Raw genomic sequence first — 26,733 nt, 5'->3', positions numbered from 1 at the left:
GCAGACTATATGTAACGATTATTGAATAATGAAAATATTAAAGTACATCTGAATTGATTTGATTATAAATTTGATTTTATTTATAAATGAAAAAGTAATTCATTTGAAAATCAATGTGGAGGGATAATTACTACACACTTATTATTGCATCAAAGTAAAGTACACAGATCTGTAACATGGAAAGCTGTAAAAAGGGTGTACATTTCATTTGGAAGTTAAGTCTTGTATGATGATTTAATTAATTGACCATGTTTAGAGTTCAAGCCAGGTCATGTCTTTCATTACATAGCATCACTGAAGACTCAATATTAGGGTACTACATGTATTTCAATATTCTATACTGCAATCAAAAAACAAGTGTTTCACAAAATGATTTCTGTATTGCTCATCTATCAACTTGCCTAGCAATACACTGCGCTAGTCTGTTGGAACATCATCATTTTCTTGGCTCATTAATAAAAAATGATGAAAAAAATATATTGTATTATTAAGCAATGTATACCTCAGTGCTTTAAGTGCTTTGATTAAAGATACAATTTATCATTTTTGACGAGTGTTATTGTAGTATTTGCAAATGTTTCCCGACGAACTCCGTGACAGTTATCACAAGAACTCCTGGACAAGGTATAATAAGAACTCCATCACACGTGTAACAGTTTCATCCCAGTGGCTTTAAAGATAGATATTTGGTCTGCGGAATCTAATGCTAGCCAACCTATAAAAACGTAAAACATATATTATAAGTCTGACTTTGTTTTATAAACTCTGTAATAACTTTACACTATGCCATCATAATTCCATGTGTCATATTTTCAATGTGGCTGTATCACGTGACCTTTCGTTTATGCGCAGGTTTTTCCCATCCAGGCATTTTTTTGTGGAGAATGGTACAAATTCGTTAATCACAACAAGCAATGTCTTCCAAGACCTCTGTTTTTTTTCACTGTTATATCATACATATTATAGATTAACGATTGTCAGTGTTTCGAACTAGCACACACAAATACCCATGCTCCGTGTATCCTAAAGATCACATGGCATTGCAACATGGATAACTGAGTATAATATTTTGTAGCACTTAGATCCCGTAATAACATATAAAGTATTTTTTTATAATTATAATTAAATTCCCTTTAAAGATTTTTTCTGATCATAAGGTACGTTGATTGTTAAGACAAGTAAACAAACTTCACTATAAAATAGCTGTTTATAGAAAAGGACGAAATTTGGTTCTTTGGTGAAGATATAATCCAAGTTGTATCCACACTACCATGCCAAACTTATGTTGGTTTATATTTTGCTGTATTTCGATAAAAGTATGAAAATAAAATAAAGGTCAATAATTCCAAAAATATAATGTAAAACGTTTTTATTCTTGTCAACTGCATTCCTTCTAACTGTGTTTTTATCCTCTAATATATGAAGTTTCAAGTTGATTTTTCAAAGACATGTACTTTTTAAGTTACGCTCTTGACGGAAAGTAAGGACAAAGACTATTACCAAGGGATAAATGGAAACACAAGTTTCTTTATAAACTTTCGTTGTTTATTTCGCACTGAAAGACAAAATAATTAAAAATATAAGCCAGAGTATGCAGATTTGTATTCCTGTTTCACGCCAAAATAGTATACATACCGTTTCCTTACTTACAATGATATATTTTACAGTCAATTTCCAGAACAAATCAGTGTTCACAAATAATACTTCTCAGAATAACTGAACATCTATAAATATTTAAAATTAACAATATAACAGCACAAATGAATAAATTTGTAAAATAGCAGATTACCTTCATTGTCTACATATTATATTGAGCATTTTCTTTGAAAATAAACATACAATGACTTTATTTATCAAATATTATGATGCAGGCTCAATATTTGTACGTACATGTATATAATTATGTACTACACAATTTGAAAACAAATAAAGATTTTACAATATAAAAACTTGACAAGTCATGTATTTTAACAATCACACCAAAACTGATTGTTACTTATTTATTTATCTATTGTATCTATTTTTTTATTTTATCATTTTCCCCCCCAAAAACTGAAAACCTCATTTGTTTTAACTAAGATAAAGCCGCAAACGACGTTTCCTATTCTTAGGTAAAGGGCCCATTATCGCTTGAAAATGCTACAATTTTCACTTCTCATTTTACTATTTTTATTGGTATCTTACAGTTTTTCAAGAATTAAAAAAAACTCTTTAAATATTGCCACATACATAAACTATCTTATTTTGCTCTGTTGGCAAATGGTACATTTAGTGACTGACTATTTTGTATGGAAGTTTCTTCAATAATTGTTTCCCAACATGCTCTTTAAGTAGCACGCCTCCATGGATATTCATGATAGTTTCCATGAAAATTTTGGTATTATTTTAAAAGTAAAATATATAAGAAACCAAAAGGAAGCAATTTACTCATTACAAACAGCACTCACAGCCTATGTACATTACCAAAATAAGGTAATTTTTTTTTTTTAAATAGCATTTACTGCATCAGTAACGAAGTAGAAATACTGGTTATAAATACTGAAAAATCAATCATTAATAGCACACAACATGTACATTATTACTTTAAAAAAAAATCTTGAATCTTTTTACTTTTCCTAAAATCTTTGTACATTTTTCTCGGGTTTGATGTTATCAAAATATTTTCACTCATCTAGTGACATGCATCTTTAATAGATAAGTATAAGTAGTGTGCTTAAATCTAAAGAATTTTGATAAAATAGACATTCACTGATAATTTCCAAAATTACAAGTTCAAGTTATACTTGTATCTCATATGTGATCTAATTTATTCTGGAGTCTTATTAATGATCGCTCGACTGATAATATCTGATAGTTTCTCTACAAACTGGACACCTATAGTCACTTTCTAAAATGCGTATTAAGCAATTATAACACATTATTTTATGTTTACATGGAAACAGTTTCACCAAGAGCGTCTCCTCGAAACAGACTATACACTCTAAATCAACGTTCTCTGAAATGTCAACTTCATCTGATTGGCTGAATCTTTCCCTTAGCGCACTAGCTGCATTAGCTCCTAGCGCTCTGAACAAAGGTTGAACAAAACCGGTGTCCAGTGCTTTGAACATTTTGTCTTTATCAAAGGCGGTGGCGTACTGCTGACATTTTTCGTATATTTGTCCACTTATGAAAAATGTAAATAATCCGACAATACAGCTATATAACAGTAGCATTAATGGATAACAAATAAAATTAAAAATAAATGAACATAATATAAACCACATACTATATAAGACATAAGCAAATGGTAACAATAGTAAAATAAAAAACAAAATGTCGGTATCTCCACCTCCTCTGGCATCTTTAAATTTCTCAAACATTTCAAAAACAACCCATACTGTACAAAAACTAACAGCAAGAAATGAAAGAACCCAAAAGACTGACTGAAATAATGGCGTAACAAAATATACAAAAATTGATGTAAATATAAAGAAATAAGACAAAACAATTGATTTTGATAAATATACAACTGTGAGCAAACTATAAAATATGAAATTAGTAACAAAAGTTAATAAATATATCACAATCCATTTCACACACAAGAATATCCCTTTAATTAAGTAGTGATATGCCATATCTAGTAAAAGGTAAACTAGAAAATCTATAGTCCATGAAATGGCATACAAAATGTAATTAACTAGAGTTGCTGGCTGCCGTATTAATATATCAACAATCGTAGAAATAGAGTCTATGATAAATTGTATACATGTGTCCAAATGCAATATTATTGTCACTAAATTTTTATCTAGATACGAAACCGATTCCTCCGCATACAAAAATAGTCCGTCGATAAATTTGATGACAAGAAATCGGTTGTCCTCCATGTCCTCTACTGTCGTCTGCATCTGTTCATCATACGGGTACTTCGCGCATGTCGCCACGCCCACAAGGCATGTTATATGCAAGATTAACATAAACATTTTGTGTCGTAACAGTTGATTTTATGCCGGCTTCTTTGTATATGTACCTGATTCTCTGTTAGTTTTTTTTTTACTTATCCTAGTCCAATCATAATATCTTCTTGGTGTGCTCACCGCAATCTGCAGCTGCGATCTAATACTTCTTCTTGCGGTGAAATAACCACTCACAACTTCGTGCCTCAAAATTTATCGTCGCTGTTAACTGAAATAAATATTTATCAAAATTAGAAAGTTGCAAATTCTATAATAATATTAACACTGTGAGGAATAAAAAAGGAAAAGTTCATTTCAAAACATTGCATGTGTGTTTCATAGAATTTCTTCTGGGCTACTATTCGACTGAAATTGGTACAAGTATACGAGTAAGTGAAATGGCAGATGAAAATCACAATTTACAAGAAATACTTTATGCTATATATATATTCACGATATTTTATCCTATATATATTCACGATATGTAAAAAATAACGAAGTCTTCTTTCACGTTGTAAGATGATCTTTTGTCATTTTAAAGACAATGCACAATGATTTCATTGCGTTGCGTGCGTGCGTGCGTGCGTGGCATGAGGTATATACTACTGCATGACAATGAATTCTACTTTATGTTTCATTGTGAAAAGTTGTTGATGAAAGGCTATTGCATTTGTTACTAAATATAGCAAGTGACACACAGTTTTCCCGAGCAGTTTACACGACAGCAATAATTTCCGGTTCTTGACGAGACGAACGTATACCAGAATCAAAAAGTTCCAACTAAAGGGATTCTATAAGGGATTCTATGTCATTGGAACACCGAGAAATTACCAAGCAATGATCGTGTTGCACATAAAGGTACTTATAATCTCATTGTTAAATTATCATGAATAAGTTGAGAAAAATGCTGAGAAAGTCAGTGGGTTGGAGACAATGTAGTAAATATGGCAACTGGTTTACATCTTTAGATTGTTTGTAACAAAAGATTTTCATAAGAATCATAATTGCCTTGTAAAAACCATTTCGATTTTCTAATTTCACCCAAGTATGGATCAGTTTGGATATTGATGAAATTTAATCTATTGTCCAAATGAAAGCTTGCCAATTCATACCGGGAAGTCTTCAAGTTTAATGTTACTTATTTTTACCGGCGATTGTGAAGAAAACTTTAAAGTTAATATGAACCATCTCTAGTCCGCTTAATGAACAAACCAGCACGTGTGGCAACGGTAGCGCTCAAACCTACGATCCATGGCTTAAAAGGCAGATACCTTAACCACTAGGGCCACGGTTCCAAGAGATGTCCTTAAGTAACGTTTTGTCATACCATTGTCTGATTGCCGCACATGAAAATTTAAAAGTCCTATGTCTTTTTATTGATTAAAAAATATGTCAATAAAACAAGAGGGCCAAGATGGCCCTAGATCGCACAAATGGCCAATCGATCTCATCCGAGCAATTACTTCGACAAGCATCCTGACCAAGTTTGATGACAAATGAGTCAAAAATGTTACCACTAAAGTGTTAACAAGGTTTTCCATATTAAGGCAGTGTGACTTGTTTTTGAATCCAGGTGACCCATATTTAAACTTGACCTAGAAATCATCAAAACAAACTTGGAAGACCAATTTCCTGGATATTTGGAAAACAACAGTAGTCACTAGAGTATTAACAATATTTTTCTATTTTTAGCTCCTGTGACCTAGTTTTTCATCCGACATAGCTCACGTTCGAATTAACTAGACAAGCACCCTGACCAAGTTGGAAAAATGTGACCACTAGAGTGTTGACAAGGTTAATCTATGTATGGGCGGTGTGACCTAGTTTCAGATACCGGTGACCTATATTCAAACTTGACCTAGAAATCATCAACCAATTTCCTGGATATTTGGATCAAAACAGTAGCTACTAGAGTGTTAACAATATTTTTTTCTATTTTTAGCTCCTGTGGCCTAGTTTTTCATCCGAGATGACCCATGTTCGAACTCATCCGTGCAATTACCTAGACAAACATACTGACAAAGTTTGATGATGGTTGAGGCAAAATTGTGTCCACTAGAGTGTTAACGAACAAATGTGAACGGACGACGGACAACGAACATTCAACGATCCTAAAAGCTCACCCTAAGGTAGCTCAGGTGAGCTAAAAAACTAAACAAGAGGGCCATGATGGCCCTGAAATCGCTCAAACGTAAATAGGCCCCCGGGGCGGGGCCAATTTTAACCCAGGGGCTTTTATTTTACATACTTGGTAGACACCCATTTGTAGATGTTTATGATCTAGCTCTAAGTTTTTACTATATACATATAGGGAAAAACAATGACACCCCCCCTGGTGCGCCAATTTTGTCCCCAGGGCTTTTATTTGAACAAACTTGGTAGACACTCACTAGAAGATAATTCATGCTTAATATCTAAACTCTAGCTCTTTGGGCTTTTTAACAGAAGATTTCTTAAGTTTTTACTATATACATATATGGAAAATCAATGATCCCCGGGGCGGGGCCAATTTTAACCCCAGGACCCTTATTTAAGCAAAAATGGTAGACATCCATTAGAAGATGTTTCATGCTAAATATCTTAGCTCTAGCTCTAAAGGTTTTTTTAAAAGAAGATTTTTTAAAGTTTTTACTATATACATAAAGGGAATAACAATAACCCCTGGGGTGGGGCCAATTTTGACCCCAGGGCTTTTATTTGAACAAACTTTGTAGACACCCACTAGAAGATGTTTCATTTTAATAGCTAAGCTCTAGCTATTTGGATTTTTTAAAAGAAGATATTGTTTAACTATATACAAATAATGAAAATCAATGACCCCCACGGGCGGGGCCAATTTTGACCCCAGGGCATTCATTTGAACAAACTTGGTAGACACTGACTAGATGATGTTTCATGCCAAATATTTTAGCTCTAGCTCTTACGGTTTTCTAAAATAAGATATTTTAAGTTTTTTTTCTTTTGGTTGCCATGGCAACCAGAGTTCTGCTTGGAATTAAATCACCAAACGAGCTTCACTGAATGATAAGGTTATTCAACTCGGACTGGTACCTGACACACGTATTCCCGTAAGTATGGCCTACACGGAAGTGCATTCTTTCCAGTTTTTCACAAACGAATTTTGCATGAAAAAAAAGTCGAAGAAAAGAAGAAAAAAAGAAGAAATATGTGGTTCATTTTTCAATTTGGTATATTAATGAGAATGTCACAAACCGGTAAAATATCATACATAGTAAGACTCAGCAAATGATAAAGAACCGATCATATTATTTTGTTTTGCCTTTTCGTTGAGGGTAACTTTAATAATCTAGATAAAGATAATATTTTAGGCAGGATTTACATTATAATCAAGTAGATTATTCTACCCAGGGACCAACTTTGACTGTACAAGATGGGTCTCCGTGTGCCCTCTTGAGAGGTTAAGTGTGTAGTTTGACTTCCAATAATCATCAGTAAAACTTGGCAAGACATTAAAGGAGAAAAAGACACTCTAGATTCTCTATAACCTTTCCAGTGTCGACCTGACATTGACCAGAATAAAACGAAAGTAGTGTCTTAAAACCGAAAATAGAACGTATTACACTACAATATAAAATCAATGAAGATAATAATAATATTCTATATTTATTATACATTTATTGTATACATATGAAATAATAAATCCGAGTTTAAACCCATATCGTACATTGTCACAGTATAAATATGAAAAATATTTAACCTACCATTCAGAGGCGTATCCTAACTACAAAGTATGTTAGCATAAATAGATAAATGATTAAACGGTGCATATAGCATTTGTTATCAGTCAAAGTTATACAGTTAGTTTTTATTGGCATGCGCAAACAAGTCAATAAGTATAACACACACACAGACATTCCGTTTAAAAACTTATTTCAATATAACATAATCGATTTCCAATGATCAGTTTTTTAAAAGTTACTACTGGTCTGTGTGCATGTGTACCGTTTATAATTGAAATATTCTAGCTTAGTGTATGAATAAGTAAATGGTCTATGGAATATAATATGCTAATCAACTATCAAAATTTAAACAGTTTTAAGTCTTAGCTCCTTTGTATGAAACCGGAAACCAATTATATTAATATACAGTTGCAATTTAATGCTTCATTTTTTTTATGAAGACGTCAAATTAAAGACCAACATCTTCATAAAAAATAAAATAATATGTTAACATAAAAGAGGATACATATCAAGATAAATTCAACTAGAAGTTATTTATCACGTATTTAGCACGTATTAGTTCAACCATTCTTAGATTTTTTTTCGTTTGAGCAAAATGAAAAACATGTATGTAGTATAAACAAGAACTAATAAACGAAGGTCCTATATATATTCGTGAAATAAACATGCTCCCTTTTAGTTCCATGAATGAAAATGTGTTAAATACACCAAGAGGAAACGATAGAGAATTCCCCCCAAATGCGACTCCTAAATTTTATGAAAAGAATTTACTCCAGCCCCAAATGAATTCTTCATCAGCTGCGCACGTGCTTTTAAATATATCACTTGACTCTCCTCTCTTGATATACTCATGTAAGGCGGTGTATTCCTCTGGGATTTTAAAATTCTTAAAATGACCGCCAGCTACTTGAACATGACGAAGCTTTGGGAGAACTTGACAGTCTAACTCGCACAGATTGTCACATAAAAGAAAGTTTCCAGAACAGTTCTTAGCTACAAGATAATCATTTAGTTTCTTAAGTTCGTCCAGCAGAGCTTGTTTCAACTCCGCATCTTTTGATACATCTTTGTTTTTCATCATGGCGGCAAATTTGGGGAAAATTCCCGCCGCGCATGCGTCACCTGGCCCAGAGTATCCTTGCTGTAGTTCCGGTTTAGGATAAACTTCGTTAAGATACTTGGTAATTTCAGCTGAATCCGGCACTATCTTGTTTCCCGCCTGACGATCTATTAGAACAGGAACTTTGCCTTCGGGATTTATTTTAAGGTAAAACTCAGGTTTATCAATAGTGTTGATAGGGGTGATCTCAAAATCACTGTCTTTTAATGTTAAGTGTACGTACATGTTTGCTCGTTGTGAAAATGGGCAGTCGCCTACACACTTTCCATCATGTCCGGCTTTGACAAAAAGTTGGAAACGAGCGCTTGAAGCCATTCTTGAAGCAAATATAAAGCACTGAAATCAAAGCAGGATTTATTAGTTTATTAGCAGCCAGGGTTAGAGGAATGCCTTTCTTAACATGTTGAATCAGTAATAATTTGAAATAATACATTACAAGCCTGATAAGTAAGATGATATTTTTACCGCTAAAAAATAAACTTTGCCTCGGGAGGAGAGAAAGATACTAAAGATAACTAAAATAGATCAATAACAAAGCTGAACACACTGTGTATAACATAAACATATAATGTATAATTGCCAAGCTGCACTGTACGGTAGCAACAAAACATTTTACGTCTACTAGCTCTTGTTATCTGAGCAATTATAAGTCATTGTAATATTGGAGTTTAGCAGAATGTACCATTCACATCTTTTTTCGATATCTGTTATTCAACCTTTAATTTAAAAAAATATGAAGTAACTAATAATCTTACAATTCATAAATTAGATTTGGAAAAACAGTAAGAAGGCGTGATCTTAGGTATATTATTGGTTAGTTATCAACTGTAATTTTTATCGATTTTAGAGCCAATTTAGTTTGGAATTACAATAACAATATGTACAAACGTCCATGGCATTTTATACATATACACCGTCTGTGAGCATCTTTAGCAGTTTCCAAAAATCCACGCTTTTAAACATTTCAAAACATGTTTCAAACGTAAACACATACCTTGGACAAGAATATTTTATTTCTGTTATTACACTGCACTAACAATGTTCGGCAATTAACGATCATAAAATAATCTCGACTTATTATAAAAAGACAACGGTGAATGGATAAATTTTGCCCGTCCTAATTTTACGTTATCCTAAGTCAAAAATTAGGACAAGAAGCATACAGTAAATAGAGAATAACATGCTAATGTCTTTTGATATCAATTTTATCAGGCGAGGCTGATATGGGCTAGAAAGGGCGAGGCAAATATATATCAGCCGAGACTGATAAAATTGATACTGTGACTTTTCTCACTTAATTAGCCTCTTGATTTTGGGAAAAATTTCTAATTTGGGAAGTAAAAAAGTAGGTTTAAGTCTAGACTTTTGGGAAAACTGCATGATTTTAAAGAAAATTTCTATTGGGAAGAGGCCTTTTATCGGAGTGTGTTAAGATAAGCAGGAAAATCACCGTGATATAAAAAGACATTAGCATGTTTTTCTATTTATCATGTATCACTTAAAACTGTCAAAATTACAAAATAATCTACTTTAAAATAGCGAATTTCGTAGAAAGGGACATTTTTGTTCAAAGAAATCATTCTTGAAAACAAATTCCTCCGCCCCTGAAGGGTGCAGGGGACCTAAATATAAACAATTTTGTATTTCAGTGTGACCAGAAATTAACACAATTTCAAATATTTCAAAATCTGTTTTACAGGCAGATAACCAGTTGCACAGCATTATTCAATGATATATGACATACATTGAAGAAAATAATAATTTGCATGCATTGCTCCTTAAAAAAATGACCTACAGCAATTTATATTTACCCCCACCCAGCCAAAATCACACCCAAAATATACCAATATGGGCAATGTTCATGAAGGTGCAGCATACTCCAGAATCCGCCCGATTCCTTTAAAAATATCACTAATACGCAGTGCAAGCTATGGCATTTTCAAAAATGACCAATAAAGTGTCTGTCATACGTTTAGATTTTCCACGAAATTTGTCCGAAATTTCTTACTTGTTTGGCGCCAACTGTCAAACCTTGATTTTTAACTTTTTCACCTCCATTCGGAGAGTCAGAAATACATACAAAGCTACCAAAATGCTTAGTTTCGGGTAAAAACCCAAAAATACTTCTCATTTCCTACACACAAACAAGAAAGAATTACAATGACAGAGAAATATCAGAAGTTTCCAGGACCTTCAAAACACCATGTCTGAGTTGTTAAAAAATTTGACCTGGGCCATCATTTGGGGTTTGAATGGCGGCCGTTTTTTCTTTCGACTCGAGATTATTTCCTGTGATAAAAGATACAACAGAATGTAACACGATTAAATTCTTACCTTTAAACATCAATGCAAAAAATCCCCTAAGAATCACATAAACTTTACTGAATTGTCAAATTCAAAAGTTCACGATAATTTCAATCAAACAAAACTCATATCGGCAATCAAACACAAGCTACACAAAAATGCGTTTTATTTTTTAAACAAAACAATTTGTTCATTTATCAAATAATAATCCGGCGAAATAAAGTAAACATTTACAGGTTCTCAAAGAAAATCGCCTAACCTGTTTGTTATGATTACTAAGTATGACGTGAACATCGATGATGTCATTTGTAATATAAATTATGACGTCACTTCATTTAGTTGGTGCTTAACTATTCACTATCTAATTTATTCGTAATTGAAATCGAAATTATAAATAAATAAATTGTAAATTCCACATGCTGATGAAAATGAGAATATAAGCAATTGAAAAAAGTCCGGGTTTTTTTTTGTATTTATAATACACGTATATGCAAAATATATATTTAAAACAAATAGCTCTACTGTATTAATCATTGAAGAAAAAAATACGATAAATATTAATAACATCTGGGACTTAGAGTTATTTTAAGTCGAATATGAATGCTGATTTTTTGTTCAGTTGGTATAGATCACGGGTGATCGTCGCGTTCATAGGTCACTTCGCAAAAAAAAAAAAATTTGCGAAGTGACCAATCAAAGCGCCGAACACCAGTGGTATAGATTCACGGGTTTATGTAGATGTAATAATTTTGAGGGAAGCCATAGTGTTTTTTCGAGCTCTACAGGTCTTTGCACAGACCCGATCACCCATTTGAACTGCACCTATTAACAATCAATATATTAAGCTTTTAACATTTTAACATAAATAAGGCACCTGTCTTAATCATTAAACTTGTTTTTAAACCTTTTCCACAAGAATAAAAACCCTATATACCGTGAAGTCTCAAACAATAATTAAGCAATAAGCTTTTTCAAAATCTTGAAAAAAATTAAAATAGAATTTGACCCCGTGATATGTTTAGCCATATATTTCTGTCAGGAATGAAATAATAACCAATCAAAACTTGAATTCAACACTTACAGCAGTACTGCGTATATATATTAAACAATGGGAAAGGACAACTTCCAATTTGTCAGAAATAAATAATTCTTCCCCACTCTTTTGTTGTAATTATAGAGTTGTTTTTAAAAGAATATTTTTGTCCCTTTAAAGACAATGAAAAAACCCCACTAAAATGTTCTGTCATAGTGCAAGATTTAAGGTTGTTGCACTTTTTCATTACCCAGCATGTACATATTTATCAAACAGAGTCTGCAATTTTCATGTTATTTTGCTGTTTCCAAGGATTTTTTTTCCAGATATTATTACAACTGAACGTATTTACAAGTGCAAGTCAATTACAGATGCGGTGGCTGGACTGTGCTCTGGTAAATTTAGTGTGGCTTACTGCCGTTATCCGGAAGGTAAACTACCACCACCAACACCATCAGTAGGTTCTTTCAACAGTTGTCATACCTACTGAAAACAAAAACCGGTTGAACCAGGTGATGCTCCCCGAATAGGTTTTGGACACAGAAAAGTACATCTCATGTAGTGTCAGAGTTATGTCACAGATAAAGTGTAAAAATGAACGAAGGACAATAACTAAAAAAATAAGCAAGGCAGAGTTAAGGTTATTTTGCACTACCTACAGTTTCATGTTGACACTCTTATGGTTTCAGAGTTATGTCCCGGACAAAAGTTCAAAGTGTAAAATGAACAAAGGGCAATAACTAAAAAAATAAGCAAGGCAGAGTTAAGGTTCTTTTGCACTACCTACAGTTTCATGTTGATACCTCTCATGGTTTCAGAGTTATGTCCCGGACAAAGTTCAAAGTGTAAAAATGGACAAAGGGCCGTAACTCAAAAACAAGGCATGACAGAGTTATGGTTCTTTTGCACAATCATATATATCTACCTACAAAGTTTCAAGTTGATTTCTCTTATAGTTTGAAAATTATGACCCAAAGTTCAAAGTGTAAAAATGAACAAAGGGTAATAACTCCAAAATTAGGCAATAAAAAGTCATGGTTCTTTTGCACTGCACTTCTACCAAATAAGATCAATCTACGTACAAAGATTCATGTTGATATCTCTTATACTTTTAGAGTAATGTCCCGGACAAAGTTCAAAGTGTAAAAATGAACAAAGGGCAATAACTCAAAAATAAAACAAGACAGAGTTATTGTTCTTTTGCATAGCATTTCTACTCAATGAGATATATTCTACCACTACAAGTTTTACATGTTATATCTCTTAGGAGGTTATGTTTTCCAGACTAAAAGTTTCTGAAGTGTAAAAAATGAAAAACAAAGGGGCAATTAACTCAAAAGAATAGTTGAGGCAAGCACAGAGTTATGGTTCTTTTTGCACCATGCAACCTGTACTCAATGAGATCTATGTACCGACAATTCATGTTGATATCTCATACAGTTTTAGAGTTATGTCCCGGACTAAGTTTGAAAATGAACAAAGGGCAATAACTCAAAAAAGGCAAGGCAGAGTTATGGTTCTTTTGCATTGCACTTCTACTCAATGAGATCTATCTACCTACAAAGTTTCATGTTGATATCTCTTATAGTTTTAGAGTTATGTCCCGGACTAAGTTTGAAAATGAACAAAGGGCAATAACTCAAAAATAAGGCAAGGCAGAGTAATGGTTCTTTTGCATTGCACTTCTACTCAATGAGATCTATCTACCTACAAAGTTTCATGTTGATATCTCTTATAGTTTTAGAGTTATGTCCCGGAATAAGTTTGAAAATGAACAAAGGGCAATAACTCCAAAATTAGACAAGACAGGGTTATAGTTCTTTTGCACTGCACTTCTACTCAATGAGATATACATGTATCTACGTACAAAGTTTCATGTTGAAACCTCTTGTTGTTTCAAAGTTATGTCCCAGTCAAGAATAGTGGAAGGACAGACATCCCACTGAATGGGGATAAAGGGCCATTTCTATTGTAATTTTCTTTTGTTTAATAGAGGGCAATGGTCCCTTACTCTATTGTTACGGAATGAATTCTATTGTTCTCTTTTGTTCTGTTTACAGTTAGATGGCCCGGTAGTGCGGATGGACAGACAGATGGACGGACAAAGCGGCTACTATATGTTCAACCTTTGGGAAGCATAAAAAAATGAAGAAATCATACACAGGCTCTTTCATATATTATCTTTATTTATCACAATAAAAACAAATTTCTTTATTTACATACAATTTTATACAGAACATTTTCTACATGTAGGTGTATATATACCTAAACAAACAAGTTTTCTAGCCTATCATCCAAATAACATTCTTTCTTTCAATGAGATATCCCATAACAGATATAAATCTAAGCCAAATGCCAATAAAATATATGAGCCGCGTCATGACAAAACCAACATAATGGGTTTGTGACCAGCATGGATCCAGACCAGCCTGCGCATCCGCGCAGTCTGATCAGGATCCATGCTGTTCGCTTACAAACCCTATAACAAGTAGAGAAACTGAAAGCGAACAGCATGGATTCTGATCAGACTGCGCGGATGCGCAGGCTGGTCTGGATCCATGCTGGTCGCAAACCCATTATGTTGGTTTTGTCGTGACGCGGCTCATATAACAGTATTTGCTGATGTGTATGGTCTTTTATATGCATGTTTGTTAAGCAAACAAATCTAGAATATTTATTTATACATGTAATAAAAATTAACATTTCATAATGCATGCTGAAATTTTCCATTTTCTGTTTTTATTACATGTAATGATGATGACGTCTTCATTTTTTTTTAGCAATTCAGTTATTCAAATTCAGAAATTCTATTTTAAAGCAGATATTTAATTTCCACATTAAACAGTTTATTTCTCTACATCATACATGTAGATATTTTTCTTCCTAAAACATAAATATATCTTACAGGAAATCATTTCATAATTGAACAAAAAATGCGGGAAATTTATCAACAATTAAAAATTGATATGGTTGATATGGAACTGGTAAATATTTCAACTAAATTTTCCTGCTCATAAAATTGTTTAAGCCAATCTATACCTTGAAATTGCAATTTATTACTTTATTATCTATATTAGGCTTCAATTGGTTAATGTCTTTCATTGGTTAATAAATAGCAATAATAATAAAAACAGGGAGTTACGTCATAGTTAAAGCGGGCAGACATTTTTACAATCTGTGTAAAATACCTGTGATTAACTAAACAGAAGGAAATTAAAGTGTTTAAAATTTTTGTGTCCTACTTTGATAGCAAATTTTAGGCTTAAGTTTCCATTGTTTTTGACTTGAAATAAATGGACACATTAACATTGTAATAAAATATTTATAAATTATAATACTAAATTATAAAACATTTAGCAAATAATTTATGCCATATAGCTATTGTATATATTTCCATGATCATATTTATTTATCTTTTATTTAGTGTCTAGCTTTATTATTCATCCAATAAAAACACTGTATTTAGTAAATATTCTGTGTGTCAATTTTCATAGAAGAACAAAAGTTGAAACTGTTTCAAATTCTGTTCATAGTCGCCTTCTATTTTTAATAGTGTCTCATAGAACCGAGTACGTAAAAATAGGCGTGACGTAATGAAGTAAATATTACTGAAGCCAAATAAAACTGGCAACTTATGATGTGTGTTAGTATTCATCCTTAGCTGTTCTACAGAAATTAGAAACAGTCTCTGATCGCTATCGCTTCTGTCAAAGTTTATAATTTTTGTAGAATAGCGTGAATGAACACTAACATGTACAGGTATAAAGGACTGTTTCTACCCTACTTATGAGTTTCTTGACTATATAATAGACAGACAGACAGACAAATGAATAGACTACCTCACATTTCATTAAAGTTACAACACAAGTAAATATTTTATTCATTGTTATTTTTTTTTTTTTATCTTTTTTTAAGACTAGATCAAACTTGACACATTTAAATATGAAGATAACAAACTTGTGCTCCCATTTTCATTCAACAGAAAATCTATTAACAGAAAATCTACATCTTTAACAGTTTGGCCATACCATGTGATGTGCGACATCATTTCAACCTATTGCACTAAAGAATATATACCTCGATTCAGACCGATAAAAATGATACAATTATATCATTTCTTGCTATTTTTAAATGGGAGACAGTGTAATTTACAAACCATACTTTTTGCAACAGTTTAAAATGATGTCACATACCACGCAGAAGGCCGCAGTGATTAATTCTATTTTCTCGCTGGATTTCACAAATAAATGATACTGGTATATCTTTTAAATGACCTACTACTAATGATATCTGAATATAAATTTTCTTTACAATTATTTTTTTTCTACATCTACAATACAGTATTCAAACTTAAGATATGCATGTGTACTTTAACAACACTGAGGGAAGTACTGCAAGGAAATAGGGGTCTTGTTACTTTTCATTAAATCCAAAATTGTTTTCACATATTACAAATAAGTTGCAAAAAGGTTGGGTGTGATCATATCCTTTGATCATACACTGTTGATTTTCTTTGCATTCACAATCTACTTGTCATTTTTAGAAAATGATGGATATATGAGATGTGTCATGACAAAACCAACATAATGGGTTTGCGACCAGCATGGATCCAGACCAGACTGCGCATCCGCGCAGTCTGATCAGGATCCATGCTGTTCGCTTACAGACCCTATTAAAAGTAGGGAAACTGATAGCGAACAGCATGGTTCCTGATCAGACTGCGCGGATGCGCAGGCTGGTCTGGATCCATGCTGGTCGCAAACGCACTATGTTGGTTTTGTCATGGCAAGGCTCATATAGTTTTTATCAAGCCATGAATATCTAATAGCTACAATATAGATGGGTGGGGTGTTGATATTTATCAAAGTAGTTAGTGTTGTTCTTCCTGTGTTATGGAATGTCTCATGCAAATTGTGGCTGTAGTTCTCTGTAAAGTGACTAGTCTGAACCCAACTTGGCATTGGCAATCTGTAAAACAACAAATATACATATTTATCACATAAACTATGGCACAGGAGTGTAAAAAAGCCATGTAATAAAAAGCGATATTACACTTGTGTAATAACACTTTGACATGATGTCATTTGCATTATACAAACATAGGGTTAAAGCCTGCTGATATAAGTGTTACACTATAGGCTCGTCCAAGAAATATGGCTCCTTTTAACTGTAAAATGTTGTTATTTTGAATATGTGATAAATAGAATATCCTATTTGTGTGGACACAATACTACAGACTTGCATAATATGATTTTATTCAACTCATTCAATAAATTTATTATTAAACCTACACTCATTCAATATCCTCCATATAAAATTTTTAAAGTACATTTTAACCTGTTAAACTAGCATAACCTATGAAAATGCACCTTTCTTGATTTTTTTAAAGTAAAAATGTGTTTTCCATGCAAAGTGCTCTAATCAAAATTACCAAAGTGAATATATTTTTAAACTACAAATGTTCAAAATCTGTTGATATAAACATTAGAGTCAAGATGAAACACCCTAAATATTGTACATTTGACTCTAAAGGTCATGGTCATTTAGGGGTCAATAAGTCAAAAGTGTTCTAATTTAACCATGTACTAGGTATATTTATAAAGGCCTCAGTCTTTAAGAAAACGATAAGAACAAAAACTTTCACAAAATAAGTATTGTCTTTATTTTGGCCTTTTGGCAGTTTTTGTCTTCATTTGTATCCAATGTTGCTCTGCTAATTTAACTAGAACTGCCACTATCATGGCGTGAATACCCCCGCATACCACTTTGTCAGAATCAACGGTGGCCATTTAGAGCTCAAGGACAACCTCCCTGCCAAATCTGAGGTTACTAAGCCAGTGCATTGCTAAGTTATGTATTCTACATGCTTCAAATGTGAAAATGTCAAAATCAATACATTGCGGACAGGACATTCTTTAACAGTTGAGAAGAAAAGCTTTTTTTTGTCAAGGTCCCTGTGACCTTGACCTTTGACCCAGTGACCTCAAAATTAATATGGGTCACCTTATAGTCATGATCAACATCCATGCCAAATATGAAGACTGTGGGTCAAAGGAATCTTAAGTTAATGGGTGGACAAACTTTTTGAAGTCAAAGTCCCTATGACCTTGACCTTTGACCCAGTGACCTCAAAATCAAAAGGGGTCATCTACTAATCATGATCAACATCAATGCCAAATATGAAGACTGTGGGTCAAAGGAATCTAAAGTTATTGGGCAGACAAACTTTTTGAAGTCAAAGTCCCTGTGACTTTGACCTTTGACCTCAAAATCAATAGGGGTCATCTACTAATCATGACTAACCTCCATTCCAAATATGAAGACTGTGGGTCAAAGGAATCTTAAGTTATTGGGCGGACAAGCGTTTTGAAGTCAAGGCCCCTGTGACCTTGACCTTTGACCTGGTGACCTCAAAATCAATAGGGGTCATCTACTAATCATGACTAACCTCCATTCCAAATATGACGACTGTAGGTCAAAGGAATCTTAAGTTATAGGGCGGACAAGCTTTTTGAAGTCAAGGCCCCTGTGACCTTGACCTTTGACCTAGTGACCTCAAAATCAATAGGGGTCATCTACTAATCATGACTAACCTCCATGCCAAATATGACGAATGTAGGTCAAAGGAATCTTAAGTTATTGGGCGGACAAGCTTTTTGAAGTCAAGGCCCCTGTGACCTTGACCTTTGACCTAGTGACCTCAAAATCAATAGGGGTCATCTACTAATCATGACTAACCTCCATGCCAAATATGAAGACTAAGGGTCAAAGGAATCTTAAGTTATTGGGCGGACAAGAAAAAACCGACGGACAGCCGGACGGACGGCCGGACGGACGGCCGGACGGACGGACGGACAAGCTGATTCCAGTATACCCCCCTTACAACTTTGTTGTGCGGGGGTATAAAAACAAAACAAAATGAGCCGCGTCACGACAAAACCAACATAATGGGTTTGCGACCAGCATGGATCCAGACCAGCCTGCGCATCCGCGCAATCTGATCAGGATCCATGCTGTTCGCTATCAGTTTCTCTACTTGTAATAGGGTAGGTAAGCAAATTTAAAGCTGGCAAATCCATTTCAAAAATTAAGAGTATATATAAATCAAATGGTCACACACCTATTAACTATCTCACTACTAACTAAATAGAAGAGAACGTACAAGGAAAGGACGCCTTACCTGTAAAATTGATACAATAACTCCGAAGAGTCCAATAGCACTGCCAAAAATTTCAATGATCAAAATTTTTACGAAGAGACTTGCGCTTTGTGCATCAGCAAGTGCGGCTCCGGAACCGACAATTCCTACACATATACCACATGCGATGTTGCAAACACCGACCGTCAGACCAGCTGCAAACATCTTATAACCTGGAGAGATAAAGTAATCTTTAATGAGTTAAAATATAACTGGAATTTAACATATTATATGATATGTTAAGATATAATCATTATTTTTGTTTGAATAAGATTAAAGCTGTGTGCAATTACTTTAAACATGTTAAACCAGGTAGGACTGAGGTAGGCAGCTTATGAGAAAGCTGTTAAACTAATAAAGGGAAATCAAATCTAACTTGACTATATGTTGTGCTTCATAATAAAACAAGAGTCATGCCAAGTCATTTTAAAGTTCTAAAAGGTAAATAACTCAGTAAGTTTTTTACTACATTGATGAACCGTGCTTCTTGACCTAATGTACATTTAAAGCCCTCACAACAATTGTGTGAGTGATTTTTCAAGTGAACGATTTGGTTTGGTAAGTTTGTTGGTTTTACTCTTGACTTTATTTTTGCTCATTTTTTCGTCTATTAATCCACCGTACCAGTTTTCCTGGACAATGAACCAGTAAAAATCCATTTTGCTGCAAATAACCATCTACATGTATCACTCCTGGTCAGCAGTGAGAGACAAACAATCATTGAACTCAGTGTCAGAGATCAGTTCTCACGCAGAAATTTGGGTCCTCATTGAGAAATTTTGTCTAGCATGGGGATTGAACCAGCACTTCTGAATAACAAATCTAATGTGCCCCCTTTTGAACCAAACAGGTTGACCTTAAAGTGATTATCATCAAAAAATAATGATGAATAAAGGTCCACACAGCACCTTAAGCAAGGGGCTGGAAGAAGCTAATCACTATATTGGCTCATATATAAAATCTAATTGGCTCAAGAAATATGGCATTGGCCACAAATATCAATTCTCTATATTAACAGGATAAAAGTCATCCATGGTGAGGAATAAGGTAATTTGGCTAGAAGGAAAATGGGCTAGAGCTAGCCCTGAAGTGCAATGAGAACACCAAGGACAATGCAGGTAGATAGCCCATTTTCCTTCAATAATCAAGCTGAAGATGTTATCATAACTAAATCTATACTATTTTATTCTTACCAGCATAATATGCATCTCTTATAACCTCAGGCTTATCTATTGTTTCGTCATAACCCTGAAAAAAAAGTAAAAATATAAATTCTTTTGAATGTTTACATGACAATTATGTTCTCCCTGATTTTATGCCATCTGGCTCCTTCCCCATTTTAAACACTATAGTATTATCATTATAACCAAATAATAAGTATAGACTTTATTTGATTGATTTTACAGCACACCAGTACTGTACACATATAGGTCATATGGTGCAGAAACAGTAAAGATGATTTTGGCTAACCTAGGGTGTTAAAAGCACCAGCAGGGGTCACAACCACTTCAACTGCTGAAGCTTAGAGATGCATAGAGACTCCAGTTCTTTCGAACCCACAAGGTGTCTGCTTCTAAACCTAAGCAGCATTGAGTCCAGCCCTGTGATGTGTTCTGAAAGAACCTACATCTAATTAATTTATAATTTCAAGTATTTTTCTGCAACTTCTGCTCAAGGTTTGATTGGGTTTTACATCACACCAATACAGTATAGATCATATGGGGACTTTCCAGCTTTACTGGTGGAGAAAGACTGGTGGAGGAAGACCTTAGGTGCCCTTCCATGCATTATTTCAGGCACAAACGGGCATCTGAGTAGAACCACTGACATTCTTTAAGCTAGCTGGTTAGCTTCCTTACATGTACATAAAAGATTCCAAAGTCCCTGTCAGGATACGAACCCACAGCAGAAAGGGACAAGTTGTTTTAAGTCAATGACTGCTCACACCAACTTTCAACAATCTGGCTCCCAGAGATTGTGCATGGCTATATATTTTTATTTACAGCTTTTATTTATTAACCTGTGAATCATTGGGAAAGCCAGAGCCTTAAGTAGCAATTTCAAGAATGAAACTTACGGAAACCTATTTCATAAAACCAACAAAAATGAAACATCATAAAACAACTTACCCCAATATTGTTTGTAATGACGATAGCCATTATGATACCATAGATGGCTACAGCCTCACAGAAGATGATGCTGATTAAGTTTTTGGTTTTTATTCTTGGAGCTTTTATACCACCTCCTATAATGCTAGAACCTGTTGTGAAAATTCCCCTGTGAAATAATAATGAGTGTCAATAAAATTTGCAAGGTCAAGTTTTACACTCGAGTCTCTTTGATATGTAATATTTTCATTGCCTGACACTCTGGAAAAAAAATACATTACTATATGTCAGCAACAACAAAAATTGTGATCCAAACAGTTCTTTAACATGTATTTAGGTTAATATTGTAAGCAATAATTATACTTTAAAAAATTTTGGAGTTATTTCCCATTTTCTTTCAAGTTTCAATGTGGCCTATATCAGGACAGGTTAAATTGCACAATTCATGCCTATTATATTTGTAAAATTTTGGCAGTTCAGAATAAAGCAAGAGGCCTATGTAAGGTACCTACCTAACAAATATTCAATAAAAGAAGCGCTATAAAAAATTAATGATGTTTGGAGGAAGGTTAATAAAAATATATTTTAACTATACTATAGGGAACTTTTGTATCAAATTATTTGTTATATCAAAATTATGTACTACAAACGTTACATTTTATTTTGCCACCATTTTTAATGCCGTTACATTGTTTCTTTGATGTCATGTCCATTATATTTTGATAAAGCTACTGTATCTAGCGAAACATGTAAATATATGTTTGAAGATAAAATACACAATTGCTGTTGGACTTTTTACCTTTGGCATTAGCATTGAAAGAAAAAATTAGTTTAACAGAAAAATTTCAGAAAGACAAATAATAATGAGAATATAAAACGGCAACAATTGTTGTTGAATACTGACCAGGCTGCGCCGACTACCGATAATGAGATAGACAATCCAACACCAGTACACGCCCACATATATGGTGATATACTCATCAGTAACCTGTACAATTAAAACAAACAATTAAAGATATACTTTATAATGCTCATCTTTGAGAAAAATACTTTAATCACAGAAATTTATATTGAAATCTATGGAATTCGTATTGAATATGTCTAATTTGAATAAAAGAATGAATAAAGTATGTATGGGAAGCAGAGTTCACAATTACCGACCATTTAATGTTGGTCTTTTCTTAAAAAAAACTGCCAGTTCTTTAATGACACTGTTTATACATCTTGTGACCATCAATAGTGTGTTGAATTTAAAACAAAACATATAGATCTACTTTGTGTGAAGTCAGAACATGTTTAAGAGACTGTGTAGCAATTATCAATATTTTTGAATAACAAATTTGAGCAAAGTATATCTTTAACAGCTGATGGTAGGTATAAGGACAGCATACACGACTACTCTCAGTGCTTGATAGTAAAACAAGAGCCCTGATATAATGTAGATTTTTTTTTAAGTTTAAAAACAGCCATAATTCTGTCCAAATCCATACTAAAATTTAGTGTCAGATTTATTCAAGCTCAGAAATTTTATTTTCTTCCTTGAAAATTACATTACATAATTATTTTCCTTTGCTATAAAATAAACTGATCTCTTCCTGAACAAATATATCTACTAAATCAACAAATAATATTTACCATCCTATGTCAAATCTTCCACCTTGGTTTGTCAAAAGATAATAGCCAGCTGAAATACAAGAAAAGATAATATAGTAATGACCAGACAACCACTCATCATTTATTTGGGTAATTTTTATATGCTGGTTAAAAGAATGATTTAAAAAATGAATAAACTTAACTTATCAAAAATAATAGAGTGATAGTTACTGGAATGTGTACAAGGAAGTGGAATATTGAACAGGTTAATTCTGTAAATAAATATTTGTCCAAGGTAAGTAAATTATTAGTAACATTTACAATTTAAATTATAACATTTTCTAGCCTAGCAAATTATTATTACCAATATAATTATTGTTGTTGTTTTTTTTTTAATTTTAATTTCATAAATCTTAATTGTAAAGTTCTGTGACTTGTAACAGAGGTAATGGATACTTCAGGGATCAAATTTTTTTTTGGAGCAACACGTCCTGGGTAACTACTATATTCTACTTGTCCAGTATTTTCAACGTTTTTTCCTCTACTCTGGGAAAGGTGCCGGTACCAGATTGATTTGGGAAAATGCGTTATTTTGACTCAAATTGGGATTTTTCTCAAGCATTTTTTCAGCATAAGATTAGTCATATTGAATAAAGACAGACAACAGCTTTCACTGTCCAGGTAGAACTTTTGAGCGGAGATTTATATAAACATGATTTTTGATTTTAAAATGATTTAAGAGAAATCTCATGGTCTTAATATTTTGGGAATTTTAAACGGTCATTTTGGGAATTTTAACATTGGAAATTAATACCCCCCGCAATACTGCTTCGGAAATGAGGATGTCACTAGTAACAGAATACCTTGTTAAAGAACTGAAATAGAGTTATGGTTGTGGGCAATTAAAGATAGTTGTGTTTTTGTATGTTGCATTTCCTTTCAATGTGGTTGGCCACTGATGAAGTTTTATTGAATTACTCTATAATAAAACCAGAAAGACAAGGAAAAGGAACAAAGGGCAATAACTCTATAAATACTGAAGATGGAGTTATGGTTATTGTACACTGCACTTCCTCTCATTGCGCTTGACCATTGTATGAAGTTGTATTGAATTCCAACTACTAGTTTTCAAGTTATGCACTGGACAAAAAAAGTAACAAAGGGCAATAACTGTAATTAGTCCAAATAGAGTTATGGTTCTTGTGCACTGCACTTCATCTCACTGCCCTTGACCATTGTATGAAGTTTCATTGAATTCCAACCATTAATTTTCAAGTTATGCACTGGACAATTAAAAGTAACAAAGGGCAAAAACTTTTAAATGAGTCAAGAAAGAGTTTTGGTTTCTGTGCACTGAGCTTCCTCTCAATATACTTGATCATTGTATGAAATAGTATTGAATTCCAACAAGTAGTTTTCAAGTTATGCTCTGGACAAGAAAAAAGCAATGGAAAAGTAACAAAGGGTAATAACTCTATAATTACTCTGGATAGAGTTATAGTTCTTGTGCACTGCACTTCCTCCTATAGTGCCATAAAAACAAGAAACATGGCAATGCCATGAATTCAGGTTTCAAATATCACCATTGTAGATATATATGTTGTAGTTGAAATAAAAGGAACATACAATGTAACTATGTGCAATGTAAATCATGAATAATGAATTTTCTATTTTTAGTAACTGTAACCTTGACCCTAGGGTGCCAAAAATCCATCTCAAGTGAGGTCTTTATAAAAACTTGTTTTGCACCAAATTTCATAAAAATATCTTATTCAAAACTAGTTATTGACCGGAAACCTGTTTTCTATTTTTAGTAACAGTAACCTGACTGGAATTTTAGCAAAAATGACATTGACCATTCATGACTCTATAGGACCCAAAAGCCACTTAAATGGCCTGTTGACATTTTTAGTGAGTGTGATTTGAACATAATATGATTTTATAAATAATAGGTGATTAGGAGTGGATTGAAGGTAATAATTGATGCATAACTATAAATTCTCATTTGGCAAATTGTATCTTGTGGAGATTTTGTCACGCTCAAATGTGTGCATTTCCTGATTTTCACAAGTCAAAACCCAGATACCCATGTCAATCAACAGTCCTGGTATAAGTCAGTAAATCACTTTTATAATTTTGGAAAAAAAGTATTTTGTAAGAAAAATAATAATAAAAGTGGCACTGTTTTCGTAACCATCCACGCATATTTAAATGAACCAGAGGTTAATCTCGTACTCCTGTAGTCATGTGATCAAACTTTTTCGAAAGATGGCAGTGAAACAGTGATAATTTCACCTATTGGAAATTATCAGATAGTTTATGTTCGAATTCAGTTTTTTATATGGTGTTACTTGGCTTATTTTACAGATTATATATAATTTTATCAGCATATGCTTCTTTTTACTTCATGCCGTCAGACTTCCTGAAAGTTGAAAAAACTGTCAGACATTCGGTCTGACAAACCATGAAAATCTGTCGGACCGCAACAAAATCTGTCAGACCGAATAAAATTGATCAAAATCAAAGAAAAAATTGTGTTTGTATTTCTAAGACACTTTTTGGTTTTAATTTTTTCGCCGTAAAAATTGGCACATTCCATACAGCGCATTTTCATCTCCTCCCTGTCATACACCAACGATTCATGGTCCTGCTTCCATTTTTCCTTAAATTTTGTCTCAGGTCTATTCTTTTCATCCTTTTATTGCTGTTCTGCACGCTCCTCTGATGTAGATTTTCAATTTTTCCAAGGTTAGGCACCTTTAGCAACGCCATTTTGTAAATATTGCGGCTTCAATAAAAGCCGGACAGTCTGACCGATCCGTAATAAAAAATCGTCGGACCTGATCAAAATTTATCGGACATGTCCGTCGGACCGACGTATTTCAGGAAGTCTGTGGCGTGCTTGATGAAAGAACTCTTTAACTTTCTGGCAATTTCTGACACGCAGACATATCTAAACCTCCCCCTCCCCCCGCGAGTGGTTTGACATTAATGGAAGATTGATGGTGTGGATTGTGAGTTCTGATTGCAGAACTTTGATAAATCATTAAAATGGAGGTTACTGGCTAAACAAGTTGACCAATAAATAAAAATTTTGATAAAACAATTTTGCCAGTCGCACAACTTGAACACTTAAGCCACACCGATGTACAGTCTTCACCCCCTCGACGTCGATGGCTACCTGGTGGATACTGTCGGATTAACTCGTTGAAGTTGAAGTTATGTCTGCTAGGACCGCTAAGAGAGAAAAACAGGAAAAGACAAAAGTTAAATTTTTCATCCTTAAAATTTGCAAACATATTTCTTACCAATAATAGTGATAGCTAGGACTCCAATAGAGTATACAATGCCGTAAACCGGATAGGCTGATACACCCATACTTTTCGTCGGCCCTTTTGGCTCATAATCCATGATTTTTGCTTAAAATTTAATAATTATTGAATATATTTTCTTATTATTTATTCATTTCCGGTACAAAACGGTGTAGATGTAAAAAATATGTCATGTGATATTTTCACTTCCGGTTATCGAAAATCCTGCACCATACTGTCGTACCTGTAGACGTAATGTCCCCATTATACGTCGCCCAGCAAAGGGGGTTGTAACGGTGCCAGGACCATATTTTAGGGTCAGTTGTGACCAAAACTGGGCCCAGACCCCCCAAAAACAATGGGATAACTCGTATATATAAAACATGTGACAACCCTTAATTATATATAGACTATACTCAGTATAGACTAC

The 26,733-nt window shown here is 33.6% G+C and overlaps 3 protein-coding genes across 4 annotated transcripts; all 3 read right to left on the bottom strand.

The window, feature by feature from the left end:
• Positions 1 to 1,567: 1,567 nt before the first annotated feature.
• LOC132743759 (uncharacterized) lies at positions 1,568 to 7,765 on the bottom strand. Its single transcript, XM_060732318.1, has 2 exons — positions 7,658 to 7,765; positions 1,568 to 4,164 (listed from the first exon to the last, which is right to left on the bottom strand). The coding sequence occupies exon 2, from the start codon at positions 3,960 to 3,962 to the stop codon at positions 2,823 to 2,825; it is 1,140 nt and encodes a 379-aa protein (XP_060588301.1). The 5' UTR covers positions 3,963 to 4,164; positions 7,658 to 7,765; the 3' UTR covers positions 1,568 to 2,822.
• On the bottom strand, positions 7,547 to 10,987 carry LOC132743760 (uncharacterized). 2 transcript variants are annotated; one of them, XM_060732321.1, is made up of 2 exons: positions 10,948 to 10,987; positions 7,547 to 9,092 (listed from the first exon to the last, which is right to left on the bottom strand). In XM_060732321.1, the coding sequence occupies exon 2, from the start codon at positions 9,069 to 9,071 to the stop codon at positions 8,391 to 8,393; it is 681 nt and encodes a 226-aa protein (XP_060588304.1). In that variant the 5' UTR covers positions 9,072 to 9,092; positions 10,948 to 10,987; the 3' UTR covers positions 7,547 to 8,390. The 2 variants fall into 2 exon arrangements, with proteins under 2 accessions (XP_060588304.1, XP_060588303.1); XM_060732320.1 differs by lacking the exon at positions 10,948 to 10,987 and adding an exon at positions 9,751 to 9,902.
• A 3,272-nt stretch (positions 10,988 to 14,259) lies between these two features.
• On the bottom strand, positions 14,260 to 26,492 carry LOC132743758 (V-type proton ATPase 21 kDa proteolipid subunit c''-like). Its single transcript, XM_060732317.1, has 7 exons — positions 26,301 to 26,492; positions 23,035 to 23,083; positions 22,304 to 22,387; positions 21,421 to 21,568; positions 20,485 to 20,539; positions 19,274 to 19,464; positions 14,260 to 17,061 (listed from the first exon to the last, which is right to left on the bottom strand). Exons 1-7 carry the CDS (start codon positions 26,401 to 26,403, stop codon positions 17,032 to 17,034), a joined length of 660 nt encoding a protein of 219 aa, XP_060588300.1. The 5' UTR covers positions 26,404 to 26,492; the 3' UTR covers positions 14,260 to 17,031.
• Between the last annotated feature and the right edge of the window lie 241 nt (positions 26,493 to 26,733).

The sequence above is a fragment of the Ruditapes philippinarum genome, unplaced genomic scaffold (genome assembly GCF_026571515.1).
Source record: "Ruditapes philippinarum isolate M1 unplaced genomic scaffold, ASM2657151v2 ctg2714_1_1_1_1, whole genome shotgun sequence".
Classification (NCBI taxonomy): domain Eukaryota; kingdom Metazoa; phylum Mollusca; class Bivalvia; order Venerida; family Veneridae; genus Ruditapes; species Ruditapes philippinarum.
The sequence above is the reverse complement of the archived record's forward strand: the minus strand, read 5'-3'. Positions and strand labels throughout refer to the sequence as shown.